Source organism: Lynx rufus, unplaced genomic scaffold (assembly GCF_022079265.1).
Source record: "Lynx rufus isolate CCGP_SWC_20201006 ecotype Redwood Valley unplaced genomic scaffold, mLynRuf1.p SCAF_57, whole genome shotgun sequence".
Lineage (NCBI taxonomy): Eukaryota > Metazoa > Chordata > Mammalia > Carnivora > Felidae > Lynx > Lynx rufus.
The window spans coordinates 141,599-158,039 of record NW_025814875.1 but is presented as its reverse complement, the minus strand read 5'-3'; the positions used below and the strand labels follow the sequence as shown (position 1 = coordinate 158,039).

General features: G+C 40.9%; 1 protein-coding gene across 1 annotated transcript; it reads left to right on the top strand.

Annotated features, from left to right (window-relative positions):
- The first annotated feature begins 2,649 nt into the window (after nt 1-2,649).
- CHRNA5 (cholinergic receptor nicotinic alpha 5 subunit) lies at nt 2,650-14,772 on the top strand. The gene is made up of 5 exons (XM_047101121.1): nt 2,650-2,796; nt 8,300-8,344; nt 9,450-9,559; nt 11,424-12,255; nt 14,611-14,772. The coding sequence occupies exons 2-5, from the start codon at nt 8,318-8,320 to the stop codon at nt 14,770-14,772; spliced, it is 1,131 nt and encodes a 376-aa protein (XP_046957077.1). The 5' UTR covers nt 2,650-2,796; nt 8,300-8,317.
- The last annotated feature ends 1,669 nt before the right edge of the window (nt 14,773-16,441 follow it).

Sequence of the window (16,441 nt, the reverse complement as noted above, 5' to 3'; positions counted from 1 at the left end):
ATTTAAGTCATTTATTTTGAGTAGAATGAGCAAATGTTAACTATTCAAAACAAGTTTTTAAAAAGACTATTTCCGTTTGATTCAGTTTCTTTAAAAAATTTTTTTTAAGTTTATTTATTTTGAGAGAGAGAGAGAGAGAGAGTGGGAGAGGGCAGAGAAGGAGAGGGAGAGAGAATTCCAAGCATGTACTGTGAGATAATGACCTGAGCTGAAACCAAAAGTTGGATGCTTAACTGACTGAGCCACCCAGGCTCCTGATTCAGTTTCTATAGAATGTAGCTTACATACCGTATCACATACACTTTGCCAGTCTTTCCTACTGTCTTTGTTTATCCATGTGTTCCCAGTACTTGGCACAGTGCCTAATATGAGGCACGTGCCCAATAAATATTTGTGGAATGAGCAAAAATCAGTATGGGCTGGAGCTCTCAGAGAGTGCAGCACCAGTTAAGCACTTTTACAGAGTTGTCACAGGTGGAAGATGTTAGGGCCGAAAGAGCAGGAGGTGGAGGGGAGCCCTGGGTGCCCTTCCCAGCTCCGCCGTTAACCAGCTCTCTAGTCCTGGCAGTTTTGGTCATATATCCTTGTTTTGAAGTGAGGGGAATGAATTGGATCTTCTCCTTCTTAACATTCTGAGGTTTATGAGCAGCATAAGCCTAAAACATTTAGAGCCAGCTGAAAATTCTCTAACAATTGAATGCATGATTAAGGTTTTGTGCTAAAATACCACAGACATTAGTATCTGCCATTTGTGTAAAACTGTGTTAAAAAATGACATTTATAATATTGAATGTACTAAGAAGATATTTACAAGGCAGTATCTTAAGGGTTGTCATTAGTAGAATGTTGGGATTAATTTATCAATTTATTTATGTCCTATCTTCTTTCTTCCAAACAAGATTTGAAGTGGCTATTCAAGCTAGTATCTTTTCCCCTAAGGCAAAAGGTTCTTAGGTGCTATGAAAATACATATTATTTGTTATTTTTATCCTTCAAACAACCTCAAACTTTTGGTGTTTCAGAGGCTATAATTTTTTTTTCAGAGTCCATAAAATTTTTAAACAGGATTAGGAAAGGAGAAATGTTTCAGTAATTCTATTTTATTTAAAAATTTTTAAAATTTTAAGTAGGCTCCATACCCAACATGGGGTTTGAACTCAGAACCCCAAGATCAAGAGTCACATGCTGTACCCACTGAGCCAGCCAGGTACCCCAGTGATGCTATTTTAACATGAAGGTCTAAAATTAATGGCTTTTAAACATTAAAAAGAATGACTTTCTAATACAAACATTCTAGTTGAATTGAAATCTCTCCAACACTGTGCATTAAAAAAAATTTTTTTTTAACGTTTATTCATTTTTGAGAGACAGAGACAGAGTGACAGCAGAGGAGGGGCAGGGAGAAAGGGAGACACAGAATCTGAAGCAGGTTCCAGGCTCTGAGCTGTCAGCACAGAGCCTGACACTGAGGAGGGGCTCGAACCCACGAACCGCGAGATCATGACCGGAGTTAAAGTCGGACGCTTAACCAACTGAGTCACCCAGGCACCCCACCAACGTTGTGCATTTTAACATAAGGAGTCTTTTATGGGAGGCATGGTGCAAAATCTATGGTATTTAGGGATTAAATCAAGTATCCTAAATTGCCCAGGGGAGCAAGACATAAACTCTAGGAATAAGCTGCATTCCTGATGGAGAAATAGGCATTTCCTCTGGCTGGAGGAATGAGATGCTCTTTGATAGCTGCACATAGAAAACATGGTCTGTTAGAATAAAGAGAGAAGATTCTGTGAAAGTGCTAATTCTCTGTCAGACCATTTTCTTGAGGTTGGGGAAGGACCGTAATGAGCTATAAATCCCTGCATGTGGACTTTATGATAAATAAGCCAGTGATATTTTGGTTCAAGTAAATGTTTTTTCTTTGTAAAATCATGAGTCTTGAGTCAATGTCATGCTTGAATTTCACACATTTCAGGTATCCTAACAGAGACTCCAACCCGTTCAACACTGAAACTCTCATTTCTTCAGAGATGTTTAACTAAGCTCCATAGAAGTCTGAACATAACTGTGACCCATAAATCTAACCAGTCTTTGGCTATGGCATCTAAAATTTTTAAAATTTTGTTTCTCTCTCTTTTAAGTGTTAGGTCCTAAGGTAATTTTATACAAATGGATAGCAAACAAAGGTATGACAAATCTGAATAATTCATTCAGTATTTGTATGTTTGTATATTAAAATCATGTAAATTAAAGCTTATGTATTTATATTTACAGTTGATAAATGAACTTTACTGGAACATATCTATTTTCTAGGTTTGGAATTTTATGACAGGCAACCCCTCTAGCCCTGGTAACTTATTTAAAAGCTTAAAATCTTTTATTACAGTACTCTGTATTAAGTACTGAATGTTTCCTAAGGAACTCAGTGTACTTCCGTGTGAGTAATCTGATTTAACTAAGAAATGTATCTAAACCACAGTGTCCCTTATTGGTCATAAACATTTGTATCAATGTTTTATTTTAAGAGCTCCATTAATAACCTAAATAATAGTTTGGTTCATTGATAAAGCCAAACATTTTTTAAAGTAGAGGTATTTGGTGGGAGAGAAGTTGATACACTAACTTTTCAAAATTTGTTGTACAGGGTTAGCTGAACCATCCTTTGTTGCAAAACATGAAGATAGTTTGTTAAAGGATTTATTTCAAGACTACGAAAGATGGGTTCGTCCTGTGGAACACCTGAATGACAAAATAAAAATAAAGTTTGGCCTGGCAATATCTCAATTAGTGGATGTGGTAGGTGTGCATATCATTACATACTCAATTTCATACAGGCTTCCTGAGAGCATCATGGGTGCCTAGGCACTGTGTTGGGAGGCACGGATTACAAAGGAGAATGAGACATAGTCATTTTCCTAAAGGAACTCAGCAGGGAAGGATAATTATTACTCAATAGACATAGAAATACACTTTTTATATAATATTGTATATTAGAAATCATTTACTTGGTAATAGGTCAATTTAAAAAATTTTTCAAAAAATATTTATGTATTTTTGAGAGAGAGCTCACACAAGCAGGGGAGGGGCAGAGAGAGAGGGAGACAGAGAATCCCAAGTAGGCTCTGCACTGTTATTGCAAAGCCTGATGTGGGGCTCAAACCCACAAACTGTGAGATCACAACCTGAGCTGGAGTTGGATGCTCAACCAACTGAACCACCCAGGTGCCCCAAGTAATAAGTTTATTTTTAATAAGTTGAAATATATTAAACATTTTATTTTTTTTAATGTTTGTTTATTTCTGAGAGAGAGAGAGAGAGAGAGAGACAGAGCATGAGTGGGGGAGGGGCAGAGAGAGAGAGGGAGACACAGAGTCAGCACAGAGCCCGACGTGGGGCTCGAACTCACAAACCATGAGAGATCATGACCCGAGCTGAAGTTGGTCACTCAACCGACTGAGCCACCCAGGCGCCCTGATATTAAACATTTTATATGGAAGTTTCTTATTAAATTTGTTTAAAGATATGATAAAAAGTCAACATTTAAAAAAATTTTTTTTTCAACGTTTATTTATTTTTTTGGGACAGAGAGAGACAGAGCATGAACGGGGGAGGGGCAGAGAGAGAGGGAGACACAGAATGGGAAACAGGCTCCAGGCTCTGAGCCATCAGCCCAGAGCCCGACGCGGGGCTCGAACTCCCGGACCGCGAGATCGTGACCTGGCTGAAGTCGGACGCTTAACCGACTGCGCCACCCAGGCGCCCCAAAAAAGTCAACATTTTAAAGAGAAAAAGTCCAAGAGTAGATTTGTAGATTTTTAGGACCAAAAAGTATCTCAGATCATTGTTTCAATATCACACTTAAACTATACCAGAGATTTTTCAGTATGACATCCCCCAGGGAGTATCAGTTCCCTTGTAACTCGTTCTGACTGTCAAGAGATCCTTTCTATTTAAACTAAAAAGTTCATGCTAATTGTTAAATTAGTTCCTTCTTGTTCTGGTCATGTCAGTCAATAGTTATTTCCCTGCTGAGTTCCCAAAACAGTGAGTGTGTGTGTGTGTGTGTGTGTGTGTGTGTGTGTGAGAGAGAGAGAGAGAGAGAGAGAGAGAGAGAGAGAGAGAGATTGTACAATAACACTTATAGGCATGCCTTTATTTTCTACATAATTTTTGTAGAGAATTTGGAAAGTGCAAATAAATACAAATAAGGAAATAAAAATTGACTGCAATTCTACCACCCAAAGATGCCTAATGATACCATTCTGCTGTTTCTCTTGCTAGTTTTTTCTTTGTGTGTATGTTTTAAAATTGGAGTATTAATTTAGACTTAATGAAGAATCTTTTCCCTTCAATTCCTTTTCCAAAATTGAAAAATTTTAATTCCAGTTAGTTAACATACAGTGCTAGTTTCAGGTATACAATATATAGTGATCCAACACTTCTATGTATTAGTGCTCATTTTCTCTCCTGTTGTTAAATGAAGAACATTTCCCTATGTCATTACATAATCTTCAAATATAATTTTAATGGCTATATGATATCCCATTTATAATTTATTTAAATATTCTCTTGTTGGCAGAAGTTAATTCCCAGGATTTCCTATTATAAATGACAATGATGAATATATTTGTACACAAATGTCCGATTTTCTCCTTTCTTTAAGAAAGGCAGTTAATGAATCAAAAGATACACTTTTTTATTTTTTTATTTTTATTTTTTAAAGTAAGCTCCATGCCCAACATGAGGCTTGGAGTCATCTGCTCTGACCAAGGAGCCAGCCAGGCACCCCAAAGGGTATACATTTTAAAAAGTCTAGTGTGTTGATGATGTCACCTTAATTGCCTCCAGAAAGATCCGTGAATATGGACTGTGTTGTATCCTTCACCCTCTGCTAGGAGATTTTCAATATAAGTACAAATAGGGAAGTAGGAGGATGAGTGGGGCTCCCTCTCAAAGACCTGTCTTTCCAATTGGGACTATCAGCAAGTAAGTAGAGTGACTATAGGACATTGCAGGACTAAATTGTGATACCACAAAAATCTGGGGATTCAGACTTTGATTATTTAGGTCACTAAAGAACACAGGCGGAGGCCCTCGAGCTGGCCTTGTCTGGAGTATAGGATCGGACACGCGGAGAGGAGGGTAACAAGGAGCAGTATGATCTAGGCTGAGCAGTGAGAGGGAGCCTTTCTGTTCAGCTGTTCGGATCAGAAGGTCACTGTTGGAGGCCACTCCCTGGGATCATCTGATGGGCGGTGGAGGGGCCTGCACTGTGCTTTCTCTCCTGCCATTTTTTGACTGGAGAGTTTTACCTCTTGGAAGAAGTCACTTATCCTTCAAGGCCCAATTTATTTGTCTGACTCTTTGTGAAATCTTTCCAGAGTTCCTAAGACAGTCTCCTCTGTTCACGTAGCCCTTTGCACTGCTGGCACCTGTGTGCCCTGGCATGGCACCCTCAGAGCAGGCTAAGCTTCATCCCTTGCTTCTGTCCCAGAGCCCAGAGTGGTTCCTGGCACATGGCAGTTGCTGAGTGAGTGGCAGATGTGACAGGCAACAGATGTGGTCACAGCAGTGCTTTAGGAAGGGCTGCAGGTCAGTTAAATACGTGGTTTTGAGGAGTGAGAGAGAGAGGAGCTTCGGAGGCTGGTTAGAAGGCCAGGCAGAAGCAGGAGCAGGTCGTGACCAATGAGCACCGAGGGAGGCGTCAGATTTTGAAGCCTGAGTGGTTAGAAGAGTGACGGATCTGGAAGATGGAATCAGTTGCTGTGGGGTAGGACAGGGAAGATGATGCTCTCCGCTGTGATGGCAGGTGATTGTGCCACATTCCTGAGGCCCTTGGAAAGTCAGTGCTGGCTCTGTGGGCGGAGAGGAGCTGAGGGTGTCAGTGTGGAGACCTTGGCCCAGCTGAGCATCGAAAACATTGGACTGAGGAGTTTTAAAGTGAGCAGGGAATGCAGGCAAGTTGATCCTGAGGAACATTCATAGAAGGTGGTGAAGGAAGGATGAGCCCAGAACAGAAGTCGGGGATGGGTTGCTTCCTGTGAGAAGAGCCCAGGACATGTAAGGTCAGTGACGATGAGAGAGAAAGAGGACAAGAGCAGAGGGAGAGGAGGCGAGGGCCCTGGACATGGAGAGTAGAAGCTTCATGTCCCTTTAATTGTGAAGCTCTTACCCCTCTGGCTTGTGGTCATGTTTGGGGGCTCCTCCTCAAAGTTCGCTCAGATTCCTGCCTTATTTCCTACATGTTCGAACTCTTTCTGTCTCTCAAATCCCCACGCCGGCTTGCTTGTTGGATGCTAGTTTTATGGTCAGGTTAAAAAATCTATTCGGGGTTTAAAAAAACCCCTAAAACTTTTCTGCTCTACTTACGTGTGGGCACATCTCTGTGTTAATGTGCCTCGTCCTCTTGGGTGCAGTCCTGCGTTTGTCCTTCGTCCTAGGTTTTGTTTTGGTTTTGTTTTTTTGCATCCTGCATTGTGCTGAGCACATTATAGGTGCTTGGGAGATACCTGAGGTCACCTTAAGTTAGGCTGTATCCCCTAAGGTAGTGGCTAACCCTCACATCTGGGGCCAGTTGTGAACTTAGGTATTGTTCTTGTATCTGTGTTCCTGTTGAGGATACTAAGTATTGACTGGGTCCTACTCCATAGTGCAAAATTTATGTGTGTTCACATTTTTCTGGGGAAAAGGTGTATAATTTTCATTAGCTTCTCAAAGATGACCTATTGCCTTACAGCGTCACAGGTAATAAGTATACCGGAACTTTCCTAATTGTTAATGCCTCTGTTTAGAACTTTTGCCTACTAGGAATATTCTGATGCAGAGGTCAGCACTTTCTCTGGATGGCGTGTGCCTTTGGGATAGACAGTAGAGCTGGTGGCACAGAGTTTAAACTCAGGAGCTTTGAAGTCTAACATTAGTTCTACTACCAATTGGTGGAGTGATTTTAGGCAAGTTGCCTCATTGGGCTAGTTTCTTTTTGCAGAATGAATGATTTAAGTAGATGAGATCTATAGGTCCTTTTCAGCTCTAGTGTTTTACTCAAGGACAATTGCCCTTTGGAACCACAGTGTAAGAGTGATGGCCATGCTGTATTTCCTAGCAATTGTTCCCATGTAGGGACGTCACAGATGTCTTTATCTCAAGGGATGTGCTTCCTCCGTCTTCCTTCTTTCTCCTGGGCCACTCATGTGTTTTGGAATGAGCCACCTAAACCTCTGTCCTTTGTCCCCGGCTATGGGGATTGCCTCATCCTTCTGTGGGTCTGTCCTGCCCACAGTGGAATTGTGTTTGGTCATCATGATGGTCTTGTACTGGTCCAATTGGCTCCATGATATTTCAGTAAAATGTAATGGAAGAGCTATCTTTTTTTTTATTTTTATTTTTTAATGTTTATTTTTGACAGAGAGAGAGAGAGAGAGAGAGAGAGAGTATGAGTGGGGGAGGGGCAGAGAGAGAGGGGAGACACAGAGTCTGAAGCAGGCTCCAGGCTCTGAGCTGTCAGCACAGAGCCCGACGCGGGGCTCGAACCCACGAACCGTGAGATCATGACCTAAGCCGAAGTCAGACGCTTAACCGACTGAGCCCCCCAGGCGTCCTGAGCTGTCTCTTTAATTAGGCCTTGAGAATTCAGTGAAAAACTGGTCTTAGCAAAGATACAATGGCAGAAAGGTGTAAGTAGCAAATATCAAAGACCCCAGTTTTCTAGAAAAGCAGGCTGTGAAAGCTTATGAAGCTGCCACTCCGGACAGTGGCCCCAGTATTTTTTTTCTACATAGCAGCTCCTCAGAGATTCAAATCCCTGCCTCAGCAGAGGAACATAACTGCAAGTTACAGTCCTGCAGGAAGGCACAGAAACAGTGTATCTCTCATTCTGATGTGCACACTCTTCCACATTTCAGCACTTCTGAAATCAAGATGTGTATTATAATTAATGGCAACTTAAAATTCATTGTCAGCCTTTTCCTTTCTTAGTGCCAAGTACATAAACTAATGTGCGCGCTTGTTTCTTAGATTGTATCTTAGATTTCAGGATGTAGAGTGGGAGTGTATGAATGTTAGATCTAATGCCAGCGGTGTACTGCAGGGCGGTTCAGCTGAAATTCAGAGCATCTGGAAAGGGATAATGTGAAATTAGGCTGGAAAAATGATCCTGCGTTTCCAGAGAGCTGCACCAATGAACAGGATATAGGTACTATGTGGACAGGCATGTTTGTGTAAAACTGTGAAAATTCGTATTTGAAGAAGTATTGCTTCTGTCCTTGAAATAATCAGCCTTATTTAAATTTTCGTTTCACAGGATGAGAAAAATCAGTTAATGACAACGAATGTCTGGTTGAAACAGGTGTGTATGAAGCTCAGAAGGCACCTGACTGATCACGGGTGCTGTTGTGCCTGTAGGGTTTGCAGCGTAAAGAAACACGAGCATGTGGTCTTGGTGGATTGGCAGGATGCAGAGGGTTGAGGGTGGGTGGGGTTCTCGTATTCGTTCAGGCAATGCTGGAGTGGCTGCCGTCTGCCAGACGCTGTTCTGGGCACTGGGGAAACAGGCAACAAAACGGACAGAAGTCCCGGCTGGCAAGAACTTCATTCGAGTTGGGGAAGAGGAACAGGTAAGCTGTTACAGTACCTCGGAAGTAGACAGGCTTGGAGAAGAACACATTCGGTGTGGGTAGAGGTGAGCAGGGGTGTGTAGATGAGGTCAGAGAAGCAGTGGCAAGCCAGCGGTGTAGCGAGCATCTAGGCCTCTGTGAGGATTGTGGTGTTTACTTGGAGCTGATGGGAATGGGCGATGAATTAGTTTTACATACGTAGCCCCTTTTTAGAAGAGACTGCTTTTTCTTCGATGCCATCATAGCTTTGTCCTCAGCTGCTGTTATGTGCTTCCCTTTGCTCTTTCTTTATCATCCCTAATTTTAGTACCTGCTACCAGTTCCCTGACTCTAACTCCTACAAGGCTTGTATGCTTTTCTTGGTGTGCGAGTCCTAACTTGACGTGATCACAGAATTGTCACTATGTGGAGCGTGGACAAGGTGTTTAAATGTGGACTATGTAATAAATCCAATTCCCCTGGCATGCACCAGTCCAGCCAATGACAATGCACCTGGAAAAGACAATGGAAAAGGTTTAAGGCCTTAAACCGGGACCTTAGATGCCCATGGCTTCGGCTCCTGGGTGTGGCCAGTTGGTGTGAGAGGAGGTGCTGAACAGAGCTATGAACACCCCCACGGCGCACACCTGTGTCTCAGGAGGACCGGGGCTGGAGTCACCACACGGGGGCAGGGCTATGCTTCTGTACTCTTAAGAAGGACTTGGAGGTGAATTTTCTCTGTGGCGAGTAGAGATGATTTTATGTCTAGGATTTCTGGACTTGGCATAAAGAGCATAGTTTTTATGACTTATGACTATCAATTTCATCGAAACTGAGCCTGTTGTCTTTGCTCTGCAGGAGTGGATAGACGTAAAGTTAAGATGGCGCCCTGGCGACTATGGCGGAATAAAAGTTATACGCGTCCCTTCGGACTCTCTCTGGACCCCAGACATTGTTTTGTTTGATAAGTAAGTTTTTATTTACTAAATATTACTTTATGTTTTCAAAAGAAAATGCTTGTATATTAGCCACTAGTAATTTTTCTTCCTTCTGAAAATTGTTTACGTATAAAATCAAAAGACTTGATCTGTGTTCTGTTGTGAACCTCCAAATAGGTTCTTTGGGTCCTCTCCTGTTTTTGGTGTCTTGTTTCCTGATCATAAAAGTGTTCTTTGCTTTCCAAAACGTGTAAAACATTTGGGAAGTCTAGAAAGGTGTAAAATTGGGGGAGGGGTGTCACCTATAATCAGTCCCATTATTCATTCCAGCATTAGAGGCAGCCATTTGCACGAGCTCACACATAGAACTTACTCTGTGCCTGGCCGCATGGGCGGTACCTTTCTGCTTTATTCATTTGATTCCCAACAGTACCTTTAAAATGGCATTTCTGACAGATGAGGAAACGGGTGAGGGCATTATAACCTTGTCCAACGGGTGAGGGCATTATAACCTTGTCCAACAGGTGAGGGCATTATAACCTTGTCCAAGGTCGCACAGTTTGCATGTGGCGGGGTGGGGTTCACACCAGGGCGGCCCGACATCCCTATTTATCCTCCTATTTAATAGACTATATATTTGGCAGATTGCCTTCAAGATTTTGGGGGTGTTTAAAAAATAGTTGAAGTCATACTTTATGTTCAAATGTGCGTCCTTCTAATTTTGCTTAAATACTGTATTAGATTATCCCATGATGAGGAATGTTGAGTGAACTCATCTTTATAGGCACCCTACCTAGGTGTACTTTGAGGATGGTTTTTAACTTGGGGAAAGGATGATTCTGGGTGTGAGTTTCATTTTTTTCTAGGACAAACCCAGGGTAAATCTTGGGAATTTGTGCTTATCCTAAAGCATTTTGTATTATTTGCAAGCAGGCATTTGGCATGAAGACAGAGCAAATGCTGTGTGAAAAATATTAGTCTCTAAACACCTTTTTCCTCCATGTTTCTCAATAGGTAAAGAGGAAACAAAACTATAAGGTAGCAGGATATAGCTTCCCAGAGCACCATTTTACTCTAGGTCGTAGTAAACATTTTTTTTTTTTAAGTTTATTTATTTATTTTGAGAGAGCGCACACATGTGAGTGGGGCAGGGGCAGAGAGAGAGGGAGAGAGAGAATCTCCAAGCAGGCTTTGCACTATCAGTGCAAAGCCTGACGCAGGGCTTGAACTTGCGCGTTGGGAGATCCTGACCTGAGCTGAAATCAAGAGCCCAACGCTTAACTGACTTGAGCCATTGAGGCGCCCCAGTCTCTGAAAAACATTTTTACATAAACATGAGTGTATAAAAGAGTAGTGTGCAAAAGTCACATGAGTTTTAAGATAAAAAACAGTATTTTATAGAAATCTTATGTTCCTACTAGACTTTTCCAGTATAGGAGCTCACATGGTGGCAGAACTCGAGAGGCACAGCTTAGAGCTAATGTTCCTTCCTGCCCCTGTAGTAACTGTCCAGTATTTGTGATGGAGGAGAAGAGCACTGTGTGGAGAGCCTAGAAATGTGGATTCGGGTTCTGGCCAATATTTTATTGTTTCAGTAGCCTAATTATATTTTGTATGTAAAGGGAAATCTTTCAGCCTCTAAAATCTCAGGATTCTGTGAAATAGAGATCGACTATCAGTCCTGGAGTAGATGTGGAAGGAGTTCAGTTCTAGTAAAGTCGGATATTTACATAAGATGTCCCTAAAACAGAGTCCCCTACACATAGCAGGTATATCTCAAGCATAATAGTTTAAAAAGTATCTCATGCCATGGTGTCGACTTTCTCTCATCTCAGGCTTGTGAAGGCCTGCGTTGTGTAGTCTCTGTATTGTTACGTGCGTGTGTTTATTTCAGTGCAGATGGACGTTTTGAAGGGGCCAGCACGAAAGCGGTCATCAGGTATGATGGCACTGTCACCTGGACTCCACCAGCAAACTACAAAAGTTCTTGCACCATAGATGTCACGTTTTTCCCATTCGATCTCCAAAACTGCTCCATGAAATTTGGTTCTTGGACTTACGATGGATCACAGGTTGATATAATTTTAGAGGACCAAGACGTGGACAAGAGAGATTTTTTTGACAATGGAGAATGGGAGATTGTGAGTGCAATGGGAAGCAAAGGAAACAGAACAGATGGCTCCTGCTGGTACCCTTATGTCACCTACTCATTTGTAATTAAGCGTCTGCCTCTCTTTTACACCTTGTTCCTTATTATACCCTGTATCGGGCTCTCGTTTTTAACTGTGCTTGTCTTCTATCTCCCCTCAAACGAAGGTGAGAAGCTCAGTCTCTGCACGTCAGTCCTGGTCTCTCTGACTGTCTTCCTTCTGGTTATTGAAGAGATCATACCCTCGTCTTCCAAAGTAATACCTCTGATTGGAGAGTATCTGGTGTTCACCATGATTTTTGTGACGCTGTCAATCATGGTGACTGTCTTCGCTATCAATATCCATCATCGTTCTTCCTCAACACACGATGCAATGGCACCTTGGGTCCGCAAGGTATTTCTCCACAAGCTTCCCAAACTGCTGTGCATGAGGAGTCACGTAGACAGGTACTTCGCTCAGAAAGAGGAAACTGAGGGCGGTGGTAGACCAGAGTCTTCTAGAAACACATTGGAAGCTGCACTTGATTCCATCCGCTACATTACAAGACACGTCATGAAGGAGAATGACGTCCGTGAGGTTTGTGACATGTTGTGTTTACAAATGCTCATCCGCTTCCATTCTGAGTTTGGGAGTAATCAGCATGGCCCTTGAGACTCAGTGTAGGTTGAGGGCCAGAAATGCTGACACATTGTTCGGTGGAAGATCTTTACCAAAATTTGTTTCAGTTAAAACATCTGCCAGTGGGCATCTATGCAGATCTCACCTCTCCATTCCCCTTAGCAACTTTGCCTTGTGCCGACTGTTGTTACTCTATTCTAAAGAGTAGTAACACTGCCATTTGTTTTTTTGACTCTGACATTATTATTTTAATTCTATCTTCTGTAACTTTGTTTCTGAATTCTGTTGTAATCTGTAGGCACAATGGGCATTATAATTTATCAAAAGCTATTTTATTTTTTAAAAAATGAGCCTAATGTAGGCTCTATAAATTTCAGCCGAGGTATTTTTTCTAGAATATGTCTTTTTCTTGTTCATTTATAAGAGAATGTCAGTGAAATTGAAAGCAGTAAGATATTCTTGGATGTTATATATCATATGTCAAAGCGTTCATGTGAAAGTTAGAAATAGTGCTTAGTAATATGCTTAATTTGCTTAAAACCAAAAATTTGCTTAAAACTTTATTATAGAAAAATAACTCTCATTGGCTTAAGATCAATATTTACAATGTAAGAATTGAACATGAATACATTTTACTAATGTGATGTTAAGTTTTCTTTCAAAACATGTCAAATTTTAATCTTGTCACTATATTTCTATTGTGTTATATTTTTATTAAAAATTTTTTAAAATGTTTATTTTTGAGAGTGTGAGAGAGAGAGCAGGGAGGGACAGAGAGAGAATGGGACAGAGGATCTGAAGCAGGCTCTGAGCTGTCAGCACAGAGCCCAACACGGGGCTTGAACCCATGAACTGTGAGGTCATGACTTGAGCTGAAGTTTGAGGCTTAACCCACTGAGCCACCCACATGCCCCCTACTGTGTGATATTTTTAAAGCTAGGACTATAGTAGTATTTTCATAATTGAATTTGCTTTGAATAGTCCCCATTACAATTGTATGAATTCTCATTTCCAAACCTTTTTTAAATGGAAAAATTTCTAGCAGGTTTGGGAAGCAAAGTGAATCTGGTAAAATTACAGTCCTCCTCACAGAAAGAACATATAACAGATTTCTGAAAGACTTTAAATGTGTGGATTTGTAAAATTTCTATTTCATGGTAGTATGATTAGTATATAAGTTCTGAAGCTATCGATGGAGTCTTTAAAATATAGATATTAGTTAAATAATGATCTGGATTATATAATATCTGGATTAATAAATGTCTGCAAAGTATTGTGCAGAAGGGCCAGGGCTCATCCCCCTAAGGCCAGTAAATGGTATTTGTCTTCAGGGGGGGGGGGGGGTACTTAGAAAAGCAGTAGAGTGTTGACAGCTACCTAAAGTCCACATTCTCTCATAGCTGAGGGGGCAGAGTTCTTGTGGGGGACCTCGTGCACTGTAAAGGCAGGGGCCAGGGAAGGCCCTGTGAGGGGAGCCTCTGGTGTTCAGGGGCCTGTCTCAGCCTGCCCTTTCTTTGAGGTCACTTGGAACTGCTGAGCTAGCTCCCTGCTTAGGCTGCAAAACGGGGGTTGAAATGAGGTCCAACCAGCAGATCTGAATTCGTGAGCTTAGATTAAAATAGCCCCTGGGGAATCCAAAACTAAATAATGCACATTGTGGGGTGAGAAGATTAATAGCCAATGCATATTATCCTTTTTTTTTTTTTAAAGTTTATTTATTTTGGGGGGGGAGAGAGAGAGAGAGAGAGAATCCCAAGCAGGCTTTCCACTGTCAGATTTCATGAACTGTGAGATCATGAGCCGAAATCAAGAGTCGGACACTTAACCGACTGAGCCACCCAGGTGCCCTCTAATCATTCTGAACCAGTTGTTAATTTGGCTTGAGATTAATCCCAGGCTGGATTCTCTTTAGAAATTAAAATAAGTAAGCACTGCTGGACAAGAAAAAATGACAGAAATAACTGTATGTAATATGAATAAAAGTGATTTTTTTAGTTTATTATAAAATATCCAAGTAGTATAAATATTCTAATTTTATTAAAAGTCTATAAAAAATGTCACTTGTAATATATTACAAGTCAAGAAGTACATTAATAGATTGTGTAGCATCTCTGAAAGCTTGTGGAGGCTCTATGTTCTAGATTGTCAGGGGAGTGTCTGTCCCTGAGCTCTGAGTACAAGGTCACTTACGTTGTGAGGCCGTAGCAGGAGGCAGAAAGTGATCTGGCCTCTGACTCAGTGTGTAATATCTTAAAGTAATTACACAATTTTAAATTATGTATTTAAAATGTTTTTTTTTTTTTATTGCAACAGGTGGTTGAAGATTGGAAATTCATAGCACAGGTGCTTGATCGGATGTTTCTATGGACTTTTCTTCTGGTTTCAATTGTTGGATCTCTTGGGCTTTTCGTTCCTGTTATTTATAAGTGGGCAAATATAATAGTACCGGTTCATATTGGAGATGCAAATAAGTGATCCTTCCGTAGTGGTGTCATCGTAGGAATTTAGTTACCAAAGGCACCTATGCCTCTGGCACCCTTAAAATTAGAAAATGTAAATTGTGTTTAAAATTTGAAGCAAGCTTTGTCAGATTAACAGTTGCTAACTTTGGTTTATCTTAATAGACTGCCCTGAGAACATTTTACCTGCATGACTGAAGTGATAGCTGACTCAGCATTTGAGCTAAAAATAGCAGCAAAATGTTATCTGAACTGTACTAGTGAAAACCTAATGTTGGTGTCCTGGCAAACAGTACCAATTCATAATCAACGTGAAGCTCATCTTTTGATTGTATTGGAAAGTTCCTGTTGTATTTGAAGACTGATTTCAGGACTTTTTCTGCATTTGGTAAAGGTACACATTTTAAATTTCTTTCTTTCTGTCCTGTATCCACGGAGTAACAGCTAATCTCTAGCATAATATTATACTGCTATGTTAAATAAGCTAACTCCTTGGTATGATAACAATTTAATGTGATGCTGCTTTTCTATAACCAACATTGTAAAGAATGAAAAATGGGAATTCCTTTAAAGCTTACTTTATTTCTTAGATGCTTAAACTGAACAATTATTGTATTAACTGTTTTTGTAGCTTACCTTCAATTGTAAAATCACACAATAGGTAACTTGTGGACATGCACTAGTATCTTCTTAACATTAATTTCAACCCCCTTACCCACATTTTCCACAATTAACCATCTTCTATATAAACCGTAGCATTTCTGTACCCTTCATCTTAGAAGGCGTCCTCTACAATTAAGTGAATCCCATTTTAAAAACACGTCCATGGATGCCACCAAATCATACTGTGAAAAACCATCTTCCAAGATTAAAGATGGTTTCTAATTAGGTGGAAGCTCATTGTCACATGGCTGTCACGTATAGTTCCATCTCCTTCTTTCCAGCAGTCACAGTACTGGAGCCATAGAGTTGCAGGGCCTCTAGGTGTGGTGCAGTCTCACCGATTACTGCTCATTCAGGACCGTAGTGGCACGCGTCACAGGTAAACAAGTGAGATTCCATCTCTGAATGCCCTGATTCAGCTACGATCAGGAATAAAACACTGTTGAAGCTCTGCATTTTATCTGGAACTCTTAGCCCTTGAGAGAACAAATGCCTTATTTATAGTAAGTAACCCATCTAAGGTCAGGTCAACACTCTTTGGAAGGCAGAGGGGATCCTGTCTCATTTGTATTTTATTGTAGGTACATGTTTAATGTCATTTAATGAGTGAAAGTCTGGTTTGGTGAGTTTAAATGCCTGTTCGATCTCTTAGCACGTATATATCCCTGATTCTTCTTCTACCTCTGTTACTGTTACTTAAAATTTCTATAGGTGAGTAAATTTTGTAGAAATCTTCCTTTGACTTACCAAAACATGAGTCACAGTTGGCTGCGATTTTGTCAGTTTTATTTTCGCAAAGCCAAAACATCAAAATGACTAGTGAGAAGATTAAAATGGTCTCTGCAAACCCTCATCTCCTACCTATTCAGATTCAGGACTGCAGTACTCCATACTGGAATACCGTCTTCTTAATAATCTGTCTACAGCAGTGGTTCTCAATCGGGCACAGTTTTGTGCTTGAGGGACCACTTAATTTTTGGAGGCATTTTTGGTTGTTATAACTGGCAAGGGACCCGGGAGTA